General features: G+C 41.0%; 5 protein-coding genes across 5 annotated transcripts; 3 read left to right on the top strand and 2 right to left on the bottom strand.

The window, feature by feature from the left end:
* Positions 1-2,695: 2,695 nt before the first annotated feature.
* bicdl2 (BICD family like cargo adaptor 2) lies at positions 2,696-7,603 on the bottom strand. The gene is made up of 10 exons (XM_031571494.2): positions 7,243-7,603; positions 5,755-6,412; positions 5,309-5,524; positions 4,938-5,054; positions 4,324-4,470; positions 3,868-4,014; positions 3,501-3,575; positions 3,316-3,398; positions 3,078-3,192; positions 2,696-2,971 (listed from the first exon to the last, which is right to left on the bottom strand). Exons 2-10 carry the CDS (start codon positions 6,016-6,018, stop codon positions 2,801-2,803), a joined length of 1,335 nt encoding a protein of 444 aa, XP_031427354.1. The 5' UTR covers positions 6,019-6,412; positions 7,243-7,603; the 3' UTR covers positions 2,696-2,800.
* A 1,192-nt stretch (positions 7,604-8,795) lies between these two features.
* mia (MIA SH3 domain containing) lies at positions 8,796-10,532 on the top strand. Its single transcript, XM_012821985.3, has 5 exons — positions 8,796-8,903; positions 9,201-9,412; positions 9,705-9,838; positions 10,014-10,124; positions 10,217-10,532. The coding sequence occupies exons 2-5, from the start codon at positions 9,283-9,285 to the stop codon at positions 10,238-10,240; spliced, it is 399 nt and encodes a 132-aa protein (XP_012677439.1). The 5' UTR covers positions 8,796-8,903; positions 9,201-9,282; the 3' UTR covers positions 10,241-10,532.
* Positions 10,533-10,677: 145 nt separating this feature from the next.
* c8h11orf1 (chromosome 8 C11orf1 homolog) lies at positions 10,678-12,588 on the top strand. Its single transcript, XM_031571501.2, has 4 exons — positions 10,678-10,923; positions 11,075-11,318; positions 11,468-11,537; positions 11,694-12,588. The coding sequence occupies exons 2-4, from the start codon at positions 11,085-11,087 to the stop codon at positions 11,855-11,857; spliced, it is 468 nt and encodes a 155-aa protein (XP_031427361.1). The 5' UTR covers positions 10,678-10,923; positions 11,075-11,084; the 3' UTR covers positions 11,858-12,588.
* A 77-nt stretch (positions 12,589-12,665) lies between these two features.
* On the bottom strand, positions 12,666-15,785 carry cryabb (crystallin, alpha B, b). The gene is made up of 3 exons (XM_012821983.3): positions 15,324-15,785; positions 14,417-14,539; positions 12,666-14,302 (listed from the first exon to the last, which is right to left on the bottom strand). The coding sequence occupies exons 1-3, from the start codon at positions 15,510-15,512 to the stop codon at positions 14,108-14,110; spliced, it is 507 nt and encodes a 168-aa protein (XP_012677437.1). The 5' UTR covers positions 15,513-15,785; the 3' UTR covers positions 12,666-14,107.
* Positions 15,786-16,519: 734 nt separating this feature from the next.
* hspb2 (heat shock protein, alpha-crystallin-related, b2) lies at positions 16,520-18,349 on the top strand. Its single transcript, XM_012821982.2, has 2 exons — positions 16,520-16,736; positions 17,564-18,349. Exons 1-2 carry the CDS (start codon positions 16,643-16,645, stop codon positions 17,977-17,979), a joined length of 510 nt encoding a protein of 169 aa, XP_012677436.2. The 5' UTR covers positions 16,520-16,642; the 3' UTR covers positions 17,980-18,349.
* Positions 18,350-18,752: the final 403 nt, after the last annotated feature.

The raw sequence follows: 18,752 nt of genomic DNA, 5'->3' as shown, positions 1-18,752 counted from the left end.
CATAAATACGTAGTCTTGCATGCTTTGTACTGAAATTCTAAATCTGAAGATGCTCTGAAATTGATTGAAATTTATGGATAGTTTCATCAAGGAAGTTCATTTTCTGCCTAATATTGGTGATGATCTTTTGGTGATGTAGTTCATAAACGTACGTGTGTGTGAGCCACGCTCATTAAGCTGTAAAGCACAGGGCTGCACACTTGAATGGGTTAAAACATCATGCCTTGCAGGTGCTCTCTCTAAACCACAAAACCTGAGAGTGGAAATACTGGACTTTAATGCCACGGTACTCTGGGAGTCTGGTCTAGGAAATCCAAGCAACAGCACGTATGTGCTGGAACAGCAGGAGTCTGGGTTTGTATTTAATATATCATAATTCCATTGAATGAGTTAGTTTTGAACCAAAGACATTACAGTATTCATCCTATGATGTTGCTTTGCAAATTGTAGTGTTTTGCACTAACATGCTTGTGTTTCCTGTAAACTATGTCTTTTAAGAGGGAGCTGGACCAAAATAGAAAAATGCACATCCGTCTTGACATGTCATTTGGATGACTTTGGATCCTTTGATGACCTGCTGAAGGAATACTTTGTCAGGGTGAAGGCAATATGGAAAGATGAAAGCTCCGATTGGACAAATGCCTCCTCTTTTCAGCCATATAGTTTGTGTAGGTTAATGTAATGCTGTGCACATGCAGCATGTTAGTTTCCCTTCCAGCTTTGAGTAGTTTAAACTCATCAAGACCATGCATACAACACTGTCATTCTCATTTGCCAACATTTCATTGAATGTATGCATGTAAACCTTTACTGATAAATCTCTTGATGATTTGTTATGTCTATAGATATATACTCTTTGTATGTATTTAACATTTAACAAAACCCACTTTTGTTGTATATATAAACATACACTTTACAAAATGTATAACGCAATATTGAAAGTATTTTTTTTTTAACACATGGTTCTTTGCACGTCAGCTCTGTTTACCCCTCCTTTGTTGAAAGTGGGTGTTCAAGGGCAATCCATCTTCGTTGACATTCATCACCCTAGCAAAAAAAAGGTGGAGGGACTGGTGTTCGCTATAGACCTCCTTCGGAACTTCTCTGGTCAGGAAGATAAGGTATGTAAGACCCCGAATTTACTTATAGTGCTTAGACATCTTATTTAACCTTATCTGTTGCTGTGGAATCTGCACTGGAAAAGCATGATCTTAGGGTTAAAAATCAACACTTTACTCCAGAAGAACACACGATACACTTTTTGTTTTGGAACAGGTGGCACAGAAAATATCAGCTGATGGATTTCACTTCTTTCACAAGCTTCCTGTAGATCGCTACTGTGTAAACGTTTCGGTTGTTAACTACCTGAAAAAACAGTTTGCAGTGGAATGCGTTGTCCTCCACGGGAAAGGTAACGTTGTGACTCACATCAAAATTATTTCCTATTCAAGAACAAAAGCATTGTGCACCGCAGAGTGTATTTCTGGCAGATTGTGACGTGATCGTGATCGTGACGTGATCGTGTTATTTGTATATCTGTTGCTGTATAGCAGATGGGTGGCCCTGGGTGATCGTGGCAACGGGTGTGTCTTTCCTTCTTGCTATTCCTGTTGGACTGATCCTAATCATTGTGTTGTGTTACTTGTGGCCCAGATCAAACTACCTCAGAACTCCAGAAACTCTGGTATGCTGATTCTTTATTTATCCATTCAGAAAAACTTTCTATCATTGATACTGAAAAGCTATGTAATTACGTATTGCACATTTGCCAAGAAAATACACACATTTATAATTAAATGTAATATTTTCATGCACTGTGTTCCACAGATAATCAGAGTTATGAAGCCAAAGGTGCTGGAGATTGTCTCTGAAAAGACCAGCGCTATGATGGTCTGTGTGTTGAAATATGAAGAGAACAACAGATCAGTGGACTATGAAGTCAGGAGAGGTTTTACTTCAGTCAGGGACATGAGCTTAGTTTGCAGTAAAGGGGCGATCTGTCTGGCCCCTGAGGAAGATGATGACGTGTGTACTGGTGGCATTCATCACTCTGCTGATTACGGGCTGGAACTGGACAGCAGTGATGAGGATACTCCAGTGACGGAAACACCATTATATGCAGCTGCCTGTCTATACGAGACGCATGAATGTTTCGAAAATGGACTCTCAAGAGAGATGGCGAGATTGATGGTTGATGTACAGTTGCAGGACAATGTCTCATTAAACTCTTTAAACAGCCAGTCAACCAGGAGTTCAGAGAGCATAGAGTCCACAGAGGACGCAACAGAGACGCCTTTGGACCGTTCATTTAACTATGAGCCTCGTCATCTGATCGCCTGGTACAACCGTGATGAAGTTAGCCAGTGAGTTACTTGTTCAAATGTGACACCTCTGGCATTGCATATTCAGTTAGTGTTATAAATACACATTTGATGCTCCGGAAGATCAAATATTAAATGGTGCTAGTTTTTATATATCTTATGGATTCCACAAGACTAATGTTTTCCTACAATGTTTTTTTTCCCTCTTAAATCGTGTATCTGCTTGGTATTTTATGTTAAATTAAATTAATATTTACTAAATATATGTATTGTTTAGATTTTTGTATTTTGGGATATGATGCTATAATGTTGGAGTTTTTGAGCCAGCATCATTGTGATTTAAGATTTGAATGAAGTGACATAAAAAGCATTTGTACAAATCTGAAATATTTAATTGTTTTTCTTTATATTTACAATTTATATTTAAACCGCTATGCACAAATGTACAGAGGGGAAAATGTATCCCATCATTGTCGCAATTATTTCCCACCAAAAAGTGAGGAGAAAAAATTCTTGTCTCGTTTCCCATCTTCTCCCCGCAAACGCAAGGACTTGCTGGTGCGTGAACCTCTTTGGAGGGGCGTTACTTTCTTTTGTTTCTCCTCCTCTTGAATTTGGACTTGTTGACAAATTACTAGTCGCATGTCCTCCTAGGGATAGAGAGAGACAGAGAGAGAGAGTAAGAGAGAGAGATTTCTTGTATTTTTTGTAACACAAAGCCCTCTGGTATTTCTATAAACGTAGTAACATGCAGACCTGCCAGGCATCCACCTCCTGGGACAGTGCCACCTTGTGTTTGATAGTACTCAGCAGCTGCAGGTTGAGAGAGTCTCGGTCTTGTCGTGTTTTCAGCAACTCTTCCTCCAAAGAACTAAAAGCAAAAGGTGTTCATGACGCTGTTATTAGTGAATTTAGTTGTGATTATCGTCAGCATTTAAGGACTCCATCATTTGTCTCCAGCCAGTAATTTAAATGCCAGTGGTAAGCTTTTTACCTGTAGCTGCATTTTCCAGGACTGCTTCGAAAAGGTTTTAGCTCTTTCCTCAACAACAGCAGTTCCTCCTCTTTTGTCTGCAACTGTTGTGAAAATAAAATTTAGTCCCATGTGTGTGTGGTCAGGCTAGTGTCATTTTAATGTGTTGTAAAAGACAAATGCATGTGAGCTCCTGCCAGGCATACCTCTTGCTTCAGTTTCTGGAGTTCTGCATGTGTCACTTGCAGGATTTCTGAGTGAGCCAAGAGAGCTTCTTTTGCCTAGCCAGGAGAACACTTTATGAATGTAATGATTTATACTGAAATGCGAACATAATCTGAGCACAATCTCTTTTTATTAATATTTAATACTGTTATGGGCAGTGGCTGAGCTCAGAAGGTTGTTTTCACCAACAATATGACTTACACTAAAAATGACAACTCTCACATCTTGAACATGTTTTCCTCTTTGGTGTCTCCAGCTATACTCTACTCTACTCTACCCTACTCCAGTAAGACCGCATGTAATTTGTGTTGTAGTCAGGGAAAGCTTCAGCTGGGGCAGCCAGAGTACCTGGGACTGCTGGATCTCACTCTGCAGTGACAATGGGAAGCTGGTGGTCTCTCCCAGGCTCACCTCCTCCCCCAGGGCCTGCACTCTGTGCTGCAAGGTGCGGTTGAGGGTGTGCAGCTGGAACACCGTGCTGTGCTCCTGCTCCAGCTGCCACAAACAGCCAGAAGGACAGGTGCACTGCTCAGGCTCGTGTGCTGTATAGCCCACATAGCCCATGACAATATGACCCATGACCCATGACCTTATATGACCCATGATAAGGCCACCTCAGGGCAGTGACTCTACAGTGAATTATCCTTTATCACATAACATCTCATGGAAAAATCAACATCTTTCTCTTTCTCACTCTTTCTCTCAATCAGTCTTTATGTTTTTCTGGGGCCATTTATGTGTTGTTTGTTTTCTTTCCCCTCATTCCTTCAACCCTGGTAATCTCACATCCAAAGCTTTCCTTACCTCTGACTCCCTATCCCGCAGACTGGTCTGTAGTTCCATCACCCTCTCTCTCAGCATGTCTCTCTCCGACCGTAACCTGTCATTGTCATCCTGTGTTGAACTCAGCCGCTTGTCTAGATTTGTGTAGCGTTCCTGCAGCACTCTGTTCTGTATGATGAAATGAAAGTATTCTTATTTTCAGATGTGTGTCACACTATGAGGTGACTTGCATATGTAGTGTTTGATTAAGCAAATGGCATCAGTGTTTGGGCAGTGGATGTATAGTTTGTAGTATTTTGTGTGTGCTCTCCCCACTATCCCCACATATGCTTTAAACTGACATAGAATGATATACATAGAACACCACAAGGGTAATACTCATTAGACAGACTGAGAAATCACCCAGAAATGGCAGACAACAGACTTTTACAAACCAGTCATGTAATTATGTGGCCAAGGGTACTTGGTCTAATTAACCTTTTCACATCAGTGAGTTTACATATAGAATAGACAAGCTAACAATGGTGAAAAGACATTCCAGAGCTGAAATGAATGTTAAACATGTTTCCAGTGACATCAGGCTGACGTTCTGAGTGAATGAATATACATTGTGCTTGTTGAGATTGCAACATCACCTCTGCATGAAGACTGTCCACCCTTGCGGATCTAATCGAGCGGCTGAAGCTGTCTTCCTCCATCTCGTCCCTCAGAAGGCGCAACTCCGAGCGCAGGGCATGCTCCAGTGACACGGCCTGCAACAGAGAGGGGGTTCTCCTGAGGGTGTGTGGCTTAGTCCTGTTTGTCTCACTGTGAAATAGGCCACAGCAATTTTAACCTGTTTCTCCACATTCTTTCGTGAGACGTGGGGTATGGATGAGTTAAACAGATAATGTTACCCTACTGCCCCCACACTCTTTTACGTTTTCCTGTGATGGCTGTTCATACATGTTTTACACCTTATTTTTGTAAACAGAAAATAAATGTGAGCCTCCTGGGGATGTCTGACCTCTGCCAACTGCTCTACTAGTTTCTGGTTGTGATTGGACAGCTGTGTGAGCTGTTCGCTCTCCTCGCGGCGGCGGCCTTTGCCCTGGGCGTGCTGCTGCTCCAGCTGCTTCCGTTGGGTCGCGAGGTCGGCCTGCAGCTCGTGCTCCCGCTGTGCGGCCTCCATCTCGCACACATCCAGCTTGCGTTGTAGCGTGTGCTTCTCCTGTTGCACAGCCTGCACAGCCACACACACACACACACACACACACACTCATATGAATGTGTGCTCATTCATCAATCTTTTACCATCAAATATAAAGAAGGTTGAATAAACACAGCATGCAAGGGCATTTCTGTGGAACAGCAGCATGCTAATGCCACATATAAACAGCCAAAAGCTCTCAGTCTCAGATAAAAAGAATAAATTAAAAAAACAGTTACTGCCTCACTGATGGTGTACTGTACCTCCACCTCCTTCTCCTTCTGCTCAAGCTGAGCGTTCAGCTCCTCATTCCTCTCCAGCAGTGCCTGTCCGAGCTCAGCTGCCAGGACCAGGTCACTCTCCTGCAGAGCGGTGCAGCCATCATCCTGGGACAGGTCTGAAAGTGCCTCTGGGACCACCCCAGGGCCCATTGTCCGTTTGGTGGAGGCGGAAGATGAGGAGGAAAAGGGGAAAAAGGAATCCTCCAGACTCGGAGAAGGCAGGTTCTCCTTCTTCGAGGAAAACATTCGGTTGGGTGCACTCGCTGATTCTGGACTGTGGCTCACAGACGTTTCATAGACAGAACGGGCTGATTGTCACACTTTTTTAGATGCCATTTTTACCTTGCAATTGCTAATATAATGCATAGAAAACACATACAATGGCAATGGGTAAAATAATTGTATGGTAGGTTGGTTATCAAGACTGAGCATGTGCCAAGCCAAGGTACAGGCTAAAGATTTCCACACAGTAGTATACAGTCACCAAACGCCCATGTTGTGTTGGTGTATTTCGTAACCAAATATGACGTAAGCACTGCCAATAGTCCCAGTCTCTCGTGGTTGTTTTGAGTGATGAGCTCTCCTTTAGTATGGCAAAATCAGAAAGCTGTGTCCTCTGAAGGCAATCCTGTGGATAATCCTGTAGGTTTTGAAACAAGACATTAATGAAACAACAGGCTTGGTTTTGACCCACAAAAAAACAAGCCTGCAATAGCATCAATAGCATGCAAAAAAATAATCCTTTTAAGAGCTGTGAGACAGGTGGGTTATCATGGTAAGCAAAGCAGATGAAAAACATTAGAGTACATTTAATCTTCGGTTGCCTTGGAACCACGTCTTTTGTTGTCTGTTCTCAACTATTGTGAAGATGACCGAAATAGAAGTCTAGTAGTGTTTCAACACATTCCACAAGTTATTCAAGACTTCTTATGGACCTGCTGCTCCACCCTGCAGTGTCTGCCAGACAGGTTTTGTTTCCCTGGGATGATACATCATGCTTAGAACTTCAACTGGGGGGCAAACCTAAACTATGCAGAGTGTATTTATTACAAGGCTGATTTAAAAATGACCAAGAGGAAATCAATTGATCTTTCATACTGAGAGATGTTGTCACAAAGATTTCCTCTACTAAGTGTCATTCAGGAAATACAATTCAGTCTTTCACTTCTCACAGGTCAGGTAACACATATAGAACTTTACGTACTTTATAAACATTTGTATATCCTCTTACTTACAGACTACAGTGAATGAAAATATTCTTGATCATGCTATTGGTTCTAACTGTGATGTCAATGCCAATGACTGTTCTTCCATTAAAGCTTTCTAATTAGATGTTTTCAGAAAATATAACAATTAAGATAACTTATTACCTGATCTCAGATAAAGGCAATCAGTATCAGTGAGACAGCATTTAGTGCCAACCAACCATCGTCTTGTAAACATCTTTACACCTGCGTGTGTTTTTCTTACCTGGTAGCTTCCTGGTGCACTCCTGGCGTGTGTAGTGGCAGGCAATGGTGGTTGCCGTGGAGCAGCTGTTTCCCAGTACGCTGACCACACCCATGTTTGATGACATCACTTGGGAACAGTTGGGAGGGGCAGAGGGACTCAAAGTATAGACATGGAGACAGAAACCGGTTGATCATGATGGCAACACTAAAGAACAATCGTGAAGGATGTGTGGACTTGCCTCTCTGTGTATTTTTTTTTTCATTTTCATAAATTGAAATAGCTGAACGTAGGCCTTGGTTAAGTTCATTCTCAGAATCAAAAGCGAATCATGAAACCTAAAATACAACCTAAACATAATATAAAACATAAAAGAATCCCCCCCCCCCCCAAAAAAAATATCTAAATAACGTTCACAGATAATGTTTTCCCTATAAAAGTATCTTTATAGAAAATAAATCTTAGAAATAGTACAAACTATTTCAATGTTGATCAGTGAAACTAGCTTTCAAAAGAAAGGTTGTGGAAGGTTTATGCATTTGTGATATTTTGATATTTTGTCCTGCTGTATTATCTATTACTGTCACATGGTGGCAGGAGAGGATGGCCAATGGCATCAGCTACAGTCAGGTCTCAGTGTGAAGCCATAGATGACTGAACAAACACTTACAAAAAAGTGCTGGACAAATGAATATCAAATTTCAGCATTTGTGACATGCATGATTGACTCAATATTTATTTAAAAAACACTGTCATGAATGATACATTCACACAAATGTAAAGCAGTCTGTTTGTCCAGCATAATTGCTTATGGTAACACACAAATCACTGCTATGATTTTGGTTGCAAGATACATGGGATAGTACAGGCAGCCAAATAAATAAAGAAACTTATGTTTAGTGACAGAAGAAGGCGGATCCATATATTATAAAGCTGTCATAAATGGATACCAGTACTAAATTATATGGTAACAGATAATCTCCAGTAAATTTGTATAAGTATAATTAGTTTAAAAAAATCAGTGTTTAAAAAGTCAGTGCCTAAATTCTGAGATACACACTCATCTATGTGGTCTGAAGACCGAGATCATAAACATCAAGAGTTTGGTGCCTTTAAGGAATAGTTAGTGACCTCCTGAGGGACACCGCTGTCCTGATGGACATTTTGTGTACTTGTAGGCTACCTACACATAACCAGAATCAGAACAATGGAACTCTCACCAGCTGTGTCACTCAGATCTCTAATGGGCCTCAGCACTGCCCTTCCTGTCACCACGAGAGGATGTACTAATCTGATCTAATCTGCAAAATAATAATAATAAAAAAAATGATTTAAGGCCAAAGAGATGGAAAAAAACATGGGACAAAAGTGAATTTGAAACATTCATAAAAAATGTTTTGAGGCAAAATGGCTGTTACAAAGACCACTTTGTTTTTCTCAGCCCTGTCTGTGGGTGCAATGAGGCTTGTGGAATTACTTTCTCCCAAAACCATACAGACAGTGGGCTGAGTGTGCAAGCCGGGAGGGGGGGTGGGGACGCTGGCTGCCAGGGTCAGACACAAATCAACACAAGCAGGAGCCTGTGAAACTGCTCACCGTGCCTCCTGATTTCTGCAAAACAAATTTTCCTTTGCTTGAAAGGGACTCTTTGAGCTTGTGGGGCCTACTTTGTCAACATACAGGTAACAAGGGATAGAGAAGTATAGTGGATCAGCAGAGTGCAGTAAATCATTTAAAATGTGTGTATATATATATAAAAATGTTATATTTTGAGTTTGGTACTTGATCAAAACATGAGTGGGATTACTTCACCTCATCTAAGTCAGCAGAACAGTTGAAAAATATGGTTCCAATCACTTTACTGTCAGTGTTATTTTTTGCAGTGTCCAATAAATTAGGTGCTAAACAAAAAACAAAGCAAAGACATAAAAGGGCAAGTTTTAAATGTGAGGTGGGATCTATCTGCTCTGTGTTTTTAGCAGGAGGTGGGGTGAAGCCCCCAAATGAAGTCCCACCTCTGGCTTCAATCCTCTGCAGACAGACAGAACAGCAGAGAGGAAGATGGAGAAGCACGGCATGAGCTGGTCGTCAGTTCTGGTGCTATGTGGTCTGCTGCCTCTGATTGCCCAGGCCGGAAAAGAGATGCCCAAGCTCTCTAACAAGAAGTTGTGTGCTGATGATGAGTGCAGTCGTGAGTATCCTTTTTTCACTTGGCTGTTGCAATGAGATTAGGTAGTTACAGTGTAGCCTACCAGCCATAATGCAGTGCTGTATCTGTACAAGTAAATACAATGCAACACATAAAATAACAAGTTTTAAATAATACATTGACAGGCTGCAACTAATGGAGTGACGTGTATTTCTGAAACAAGAACTACCAAGTATAGTTTGTCACATTATCAGAACCAGGAAGCCACTTTTGAGAAAACTACCAAATAAATCCATGAAGTTTTCAAGTAAATTACAAAGGTGTCTGTCTCTAGATCCCATCCTCATTGCTCGCGCCCTCCAGGATTATTATCCTCAAGATTGCCGCTTCATCCCTCTACGCCAGGGTCAACTTGTTTATGTGTTTGCCATGCTGAAGGACCATGGTAACCTCTTCTGGGCAGGCAGTGTAAGTAGCAAAATAAACTGGATGATGGATGGAGTTAACTTTATGTGCTGTCTCCAATAAGTCTGGAATGTACTCATTTTAGGTTTTATTGAAATTATGTTGCTTGCAGAGACCTGAATGAATTTCAAGAGAGCATTAGCCTATATCATGATACTCAACTACTACAATTCTTCAGGTTCAAGGTTCTTACTATGGAGAGCAGGAAGCGCGTCTTGGTCATTTCCCGAGCAGCGTTGTAGAAGAAACTCATGCCTTAATGCCAGCGGATGTCGAGGTGAAAACTACCGTGAGTAGACAACTTATGCCTTCGTTTTTAAATAGCATATTAATGCACGTGTACAATATCAAATATCTAAAGAAATGTTCTTTTCTTTTCAGAAATGGGATTTTTACTGTTACTGACTACTTTTCTGGTTTCACCAAAAAACGACGCCTGGATGACACGCGATTCTTTTGTGTAAGCACTGCTACTATCTTGGGTCAATGACCTCGGGGTTATTTTTCTTTCTTTCTTTTTTTTGCGAAGGACCCTTCATGGCTGTGAGCTGCCTATTAAATGTGCTATGAACAAAACAAACACTCAAAATAGCAGATTCGGTTCTTATTTATCGTGCTTTAGTCACTGGATAGAGTCAGGCTTGAGCAGACCATTTCTGATGTTCAATAAAAATAAATAAAGCTGCTTTGAAATGTGTCTTTTTTTCTTGTTGCATCACAGAGCACGTTATATGATATTGCGCGCGATGCTTTTGTGCTCGCGAAGATTCCATACTAGCTTCAGATGCATTTTATTTGTACTGTTTTGCTCAATAGTTTTTACATTTTCTTCAAAGGTTCTTCATATAATCTTATACATTTTAAGTTCAAATGTAATATCGCCGTAGCCTTCTCTTCCAGACAGACCCCCCCCCCCATGTAACCATGGTTACGTGACAACAAAGTAGCATGTCATTCAGACGTCATCATAGATAGAACACAGTGGCAGAAGCTCTTTTAGCGTTCTATGGACAAGGTTTTGCACAGTAAAGAAAACAGTCTACCAGCTAGACAGTCCTTGTAACGAGTGGCAGGTAAAAGATCAGCAGGTAGGTCAGTGTGGAGTTTTCTTTGCGGTAACATTATCTTCAAATTATATTCAAAATAAGCTTACACTAATGTAGTGCTTTTCACATCATCTTATTCAAAATAAGCTTACACTAATGTAGTACCTTTTACACATGGTGGACTTTTTTCAAGCTTCTTGAGGATGGAAAATCCATGGACGAAGACCAAAGTACCGTCTTTTCACTACATGCTCCGTGCATCAGGCCAGTGTGAGGTTTGGCATGACGCATTTAAAGATGCCAAATTGCGTCAATATGGATGGCGTTGCTCCACCAGTGAAGATGCTTATACCACTGCCACCTTGATTGGCAACTGGTCTGAGCGGCGATTTGATGCTCGTTACTCTACAAAATTAAGGCGCCCACTGCCATCTCAGGTGAGCCCTGATTCTTGTCATAATTTTCATGATTTTAAATGGGACATCAGACACCAGATATTAGAGATTTTATCAGGATTTCTCTATTTACAATGTGGCCTGTCCTTTATACTTTATTGAGATATTATCTCATTATTTCCACTACACAGTTTTCTGACTACTTTGAAACAACGTATAGCTCCACCTACAACAAAGATGAGAAAAAACCCACTCAAAACAGTAAGTGTGATCATCTTTGCTCTTAATTGTTTCACGCGAAATAAAAACTGAAATCAAATTTGCTTCGGTATACTTTGATCTCAAGAAAGGGGTTCATCCGAAACATCTGAAAGTTGTAGGGAGATTAATTGTTTCTTTGTTTATTGTATTTTGAAGTCCACACGAAAGAGCCCAGAAGTTTCCCTGGACACCAACCAGAGTTGGACCCCCCCCACACAAAGTGTGTAGCAGACTCCTGCTACCGACAGGATTTCAAAGCACATGGAGGAGAAAGCAGAGAAGGTGATGGAGCCTCACGACCCCACAGGACATCACGATGACCCAAGATTAGCAGGATATCTCCCTGGTCTTAAATACAGCAAACAGATACAATTTTATTTGACTCTCTCCCTCACTTTTTTTTTTTTTTTTCATGAAGATTAAATGTACTGACGTGCTCAGTTTTTAGATTGTCAGAATGAAACGGATGAGTCTGTCTGATTTTTAACCTAACTCTCCACATCTCTGATAGAACAGAATCCCAGTTACTTTCTACACCTCCTCCCTTAGGTGAGTGGAAACAGTGACTGGTTATCGGATAGCTGCAGCAAACAAGGGTGTGGTTATGGATTTACGGCTTGTTTTGGGAAGTAGGCCCACTGTGGCATCAAATGCAGAGTATCTGTTTATGACACATTGTTTGACCCTCACATAATCCTCTGAGAATTCCTATTGATAGTCACAATTTGTTCTTTTTACAGCTGACTGAGAGAAAGAAAGTTAACATAATTTGTTTTTAGGGTGCCTTATCAGCTGCAGTCTGGTTTCTTTACCACAGTGAGTTATAGGTTATTATCTAATCAGTGTATTCATTGTTCATGCCTTAGCTGCGAGAAGAGGCTTTGGGACTGGGCATAATCTATACTGTCAATAAACACTCACACACACACACACACACACACACAGAGAGAGAGAAAGAGAGAGAGAGAGAGAGAGAGAGAGAGAGAGAGAGATACTTCCTGTTTTGAATGAAATTAGTTGGTTTAATTAAATAATCAATTTAACTGTGTAAACACTGCAATAGTTTCAATGATCAGATTTAGAGACAGAGTTTGAGGGATTCATACATCACACATAGTCACCTCTCCATTTTCTTTAAATTGTGAACTTTTTATTATGCATGTAAATAATGATTATACACTCATAGAATCAATGTTAATTGTTAATATTAAATGTCTAAGCAAGCAAAATGAAATACAAGAGTTTAGAACAACCCCTCAGGTACATGTAAAAAGAAAAAAGATGCAGATCCGAGGGGTTGGAAAATTACCTTTTTAGTGTATGTGTTTTGGCTTGTTTGTTTCTTCCATAAACCAATATTAGTATTCTGAAACTATATAATTATGATGTAAATGTATATTAATATTATTTAAATCCTTGATTGGGAATACTTAAAATTATAGTATATAGGAAGGTATAGAGTGTAAGGATTTTTAGTTTTCTTTTACCTATACAGAGCCTGCATAGACTGTGGCATAAATGCAGACACGTGTCAACACAAACAAACAAACACACACACACACACACACACACACACACACACACACACACACACACACACACACACACACACACACACACACACACACATCCAACACTTGCATTCTTTGAGTCAACACTGAAGTCGATTTCCCATCCATTAACTTACTTAAACATCCTTTTAGTGGACTCAGTCATTTTTCTCTGCCACAAAGGTGATAGATCATCCCAATGAGATTACTACACTGCTGTCTTAAATGCCAAATATTGCTCTGAAATTTAACCCATTGTTAGCACTTAAAAGTTTAGACACAGTGATAGCCACTTTCCCACTATAAATCACCTTTTCAAAATCTACAGGAACTGTAATTATAGGAACTGTAGTTTCTGGTCATCGCAGTAACTTATAAACAAAGAAGTATTGTACTTCCCATCCTGACATCCCAGCCTGAAACAACTGTGTTACCTGAAACAGGACACAGACATTTTATGGATGCAGTGAGACTAGTGATAGAGTATTATTAATGATTTAATAATAATTTATTTATGATATTGAGCTGCTGCATGTTAAATCATGTATAAACTAGCAAAGCAAACATACTTAGTCATATTCAAAATGTAGGCCCTGTTAAAGTTGTTTTTATCTTGTCTTGAGCCATACATTTCCCCATATCTCACATTTCAGCTTGCCTTTTCTTCTCTTATACATCCTTCAGCATGACAAATCATGTCTCTCCACCTCGTTTTAATGTACCCTGATGCCATTTATACACTCACCACTTATTTGAGCCAAGCTAATGAAATATGTCACCAAAATCAAAATAATGTATGAGATTGGCACTGTTTTGCAGTCATGTTTACCATCTGTAAGGTTGTAAGAGTTTGTCTTGGAAATAATACTGAGAGTATTTTTGGTTTTGTGGCCCTATGGGTCTTAGTTTCAGACTTGATTGACATATACATACATACACATGAGAACATGAGGGTGAGGGGCGTGTGAAGCACGAAGATGGGCAGAGCACAGTGGATGGCGAGGCAGAGGACTGGAGGCTCTACTTCTGTTGCACAGAAGGCTTGTCGTCACATGTGATGGGGATGTTCCGCTCGGGGACATCAGAAGCCTTCCGAGGGCCGATTACAGTGAGGACACCGTCCGAGGACAGGGAGGAGGTAACACTGGCTGGGTCTACTCCGGCTGGGAATTTGTATCTCCTTTGGAACTCCCGTGACACAAAACCATGGTCATCCTAAACACAAGAGACATCATTCGTTACTTTTGAGAATGCTGTAAAAGTTTGGTACAATTGTTTGTTAGGTTATACAGGAATAAGCTGCATTGGGAATGGGTATAAATTTGCCACCTGACGTTCTTCATGTTTGGCAAAGACCTCAATATAATCTCCATTAATCTTCACAGACAGCTCCTCGGGGGCAAAATGCTTCACATCAAGGCTAATTGTGAAACGATCTTTCTCCATCCGCATCTGGAAACATGAAATATTAGACTGCATAACCTATTCAGATTGGTCCCGTTGGAGCCCAACAAATAGTGTAATGGCATATAAAAACTAAGCACCTCCTGGTGGTGTTGTACTTTTGTGGATGAAATGCCACACCTCTGAAGGTCAGTAGCGAGGACCAAAGCCTGTGATAAGGCTGCAAATAAATGACTAGGTGGGAAATAAATCTATGGGCCAGGGACTTGTGACGAATGCACAAGACCTTTGATGTTTGTATTGAACAGCCTACGGGCTGCAAACGTTTCAAAAGCCATAAAGATATGTCCAAATCACACTTGACACATGGGGTTAGTGAGATGCTTTAAATAGCTCTTGGGTGTCATCATAGTATTGAGTTTGCAGCTAAACAATGTCCATGTGTTCAATGGCTTAAAAATGATATAAAGATAGCCACTCCAATCTCTGCGTACACAGAGGTGCGTATGTTGTGAAACTGCTTTAGGGAACGCAGCAATAACTAACCGAAGAAAATACACTTCTGTGACTTTAGTGACTCCTATATCTTACCATAAATGTGATCAGAGTTGACAGCAGAAGTCAGCATTAATAATATTATATACTGTTATATACAACAGGAGTAGCACTCTACATTTCATTGTATGCAAATACAATGACAACAAAGGCTTTTCTATATTTCTATCTATATATCAACACATTTTTACAGTCACCTCAGAATTTACAGAAGTATCAGTCTGCCTGGAAGACTCAGTATCAGCAGCCAGTCTGAATGCCTGGGCTTTCTGCTCACCTCAGAGTGCCCGCTCTCCAGCCAGCCTGGCCAACGCGGGAAAGAGGACCGTGGGTAGTACAGGGAGGGGATGGGTGGCAACATGTCGCTCTCACTGATGTGCTCTCCAAAGTGTTGGTCAAAGAGACGGCTGGGGAAGAAAGATGGCAAAAATCTACGGAACCAGGGCTGCTGGATAGCCACATCCATTGTGCTCCAGAGGTGCGAAGCTACTGCCCACAATCCACTCGGAACGTGTTTTTTTGTCCCCGACAGCCCGCTTATATACTCTGCCACTGCCAGTCCCTGCCAGCCAGCTGACGATGTTTCTGGAACAATGATGTAAACTGTTTTGTCGCCTCTCTCTCTTTCTCTTTCTCTCTCACTCTCACTCAATCCCTCCTACTGTCCCCCCTTGCTCAGGCTTTTCCTCTCCCTTCACCCTTCTCTAAAGAGCATTTATTTAAACCGGTAGTCTGATTTCATTCACACAGATACTACCTGGATTATCCCTCAAGCTTTTAATGGTGCTGATGCCCTGTGTTCATACCACTGGAAACTTTCTGTCTGGGTTGGTGGGGAGAATTGACCAGTAACCTCTGATCTTGGCTTTTGCCCATATCCCCCTGACTCACTCGGGGGGCCGGTGTGCCAAGGTGGATTAGAATGCCTAGACTCTAATGTGCCAGTGCAAATTTGGGCATGGGCCCTTCTCGGGATTTGGTCTCCACAAGGCCTTAGGCAGATTGGCAACCTATGCCTGATGGGCAAGCTCTGGATTATGTGTGGATCTTGTGGAATGCAGAGTAATTCAGCGTCAGGCAGACCTGAATGCAGTCTTCAAAAGCATGTCATGTCCTCCTCACTCTCCTGTGGCGTGTTCATTGTAATAAGTGAAAAATAGAAAAAATGCGTGAAAGGTAATTCTTCCCAAAACCTCTAATGATACAAATCCTAATTCTTACCCACTGTACAGTGCATCTACGGCTAATCTGATATCCTAAATAATTACACATTTTGGATTATGGTGATTCAGATGATAATACATATTAGTTCAAGGGGGGAAAAAAAACACCACCCACTTCTCAAGTTCTCAAAATCTTCAATAGGCCATACTGCATTGTGTCACCCGACAATGAACCCCCTCCCCGTCGACCACTCTGAAGAGTCTGCCACAAGCTATTTCTAGCCAGGTTTATCACCCTCCTTGTTCAGGCATAACTGTGCAGACTCGCTTTCCCCATCCTTCATTACCTGTCAACCTCCTTCCACTGTGTTCTCTTGTGATATTGGGGTACAACTGGAAACTTTTGCTCACAAGCTTCAGGTTCAGGATAGCCATGGCCGAACGCACTATACCACATGCTTACCCAATGAGCTTGGAGTATGAGATGAGTAACCCGAGGCGTTTCTATGATCAGAACTTTGCTGAAGGTAAGAAGTCTTCCATAGTGGCACCGCTTCTGGTTTTCAAAATACAACTACAGCCTACAGTCATTGCTGTGATCTTAATGTGTTGTTAATATGATTGAATATGTTCTTAAACCTTTACACTACATTATCAAAACACTAATCAGCTGTTTGCAGCACATGTTTTATGGTTTAAAAAATGCCAGAGAAACCAATCCAAAGGTTAATGCAAATGGTCTCCCACTGGATGGTCCTGCTCCCGCTCCTGGTCGCTAAAGGTCATTTTTACGAGTTTGCTGTATTTTCAAAGCTGTCTTCCTGTGGAATTATAATGATGTCATTGCCAAAATGCAACCATACCCAATGTTATGATATGGAACTCAGGGTAACAACTTGCTTTGCAATTACTCTGACGTCATTTCATATTTGTGAAACGCAAGTCCTCTGGCTGGCTTATATTTAGAATGCCACACATGACAGAGCCCATTGCAACCACTTAAAAATAAACTGTTGCCAAGAGATATTAACCAACCAAAACATTATAAAGGAAGTTTGACACCCTTCCAATATTACTTGCAACATGAACTTCCACATTCATCTTTTGGCAGATACTGGTTTCTATTTAAAGGTTTATTGGGGTGAGTGGGCAGACTTGTGATGTGTAAACATTAGTTCAGTGATGTGACTACTGCAACATGCTAATAGTTGAATTCATGTTAATGTAAATCCACTAAGCGTATGGTTATCCCAGAGGAGTAAATCTCCAAGCAGTCATTCAGTTCACCGGCCTGACTCCTAACCTGAGTGGTCATCATGTTTAATGTTTCATCCTGAGTCTTTTCCCCACACAGCCCTGACTCCTCAGGATCTTCTTACACCAGTGCTTTATCATGGATACTACATCCGCCCACGCATCAACAAACAGCTCGAGCGAGGCTTCTCGGATGTGGAAAGTGAAGACAACTGGTATCGCGTGTTGCTGGATGTTTGCCAATTCACACCAGACGAGCTGAATGTGCGCACAGTGGACAACCTGCTGGAAGTTAGCGGTCGCCACTCGCAGCGGGTTGACCAGCATGGGTTCGTCAGCAGGGAGTTCACACGAACATATATACTTCCCATGGGAGTGGACCCACTTCTAGTACAAGTGTCACTTTCGCATGATGCCGTTCTTTGCATTGAAGCGCCACGAAAAACAGCTGATATCGAACCTGTGGTCAACCAGCTCCAGATTAAAATGGACAAGAAAGCAGCCAAGAGTTCCTAAAGTGGATAGCACTGGGACTTTTGTCATTAAACTTGAATTATAATGGCTAGGACAATGAATAAAATCCCATAGCAGGGGGCTAAAGGTAATAGTTTTCAGTTCAGTTCAATTCAAATTAAATTAAATGTTTTGGAGAAACTAATGTTTATTGTATTTTAACACAAAGTGAAAGCAAATATAGAGAAGTACAATCTCATGGGCTCAGTTCATTAACTGAACTGAATCCTGTGATTTAATTGCAAATTAGCAAGGGCATCCTATGTTTTCCCATGTCAAACATAGGCTACTCTCTCTCTCTCTTTTTTTTTTTTTACACTTGATTATCTTTTTGTGTGTGTATGAGATGTTTGATTAAAACCTTTTTTCCCTATTTATTTGTATCTTATTGTATGATATATGATGGGCTGCAGCCTACTTCAACTGTTTCATTCATCAACCTATTCTCAAACCAATGTGAAATCATAATATATATATTTTTTATACACAGGACTACATGCAGAGACCCTGAAACCTTTACAAAAGGCAGGAAGTTTATTAGATCATCATTATCTTAATTTTATGGCAGCGGGAACTGTGGACTATCAGTAGCCTACCTAAAGCACGTTTAGGCATCCAATAAGGATATGAAAAACAAAATAGTCAACAAGGTTAGTAAGTAGTTTGTCTATTAAGACTAAACCAGTGAACCAGTGATAAAATCAGTTTATCAGGTCACAACTATGAACATTTTTAGGTGAAACACTCCAGTTGTCAGACAGGACTTGGTGTTTAGC

Source organism: Clupea harengus, chromosome 8, assembly GCF_900700415.2.
Source record: "Clupea harengus chromosome 8, Ch_v2.0.2, whole genome shotgun sequence".
NCBI lineage: Eukaryota > Metazoa > Chordata > Actinopteri > Clupeiformes > Clupeidae > Clupea > Clupea harengus.
The sequence above is the reverse complement of the archived record's forward strand: the minus strand, read 5'-3'. Positions and strand labels throughout refer to the sequence as shown.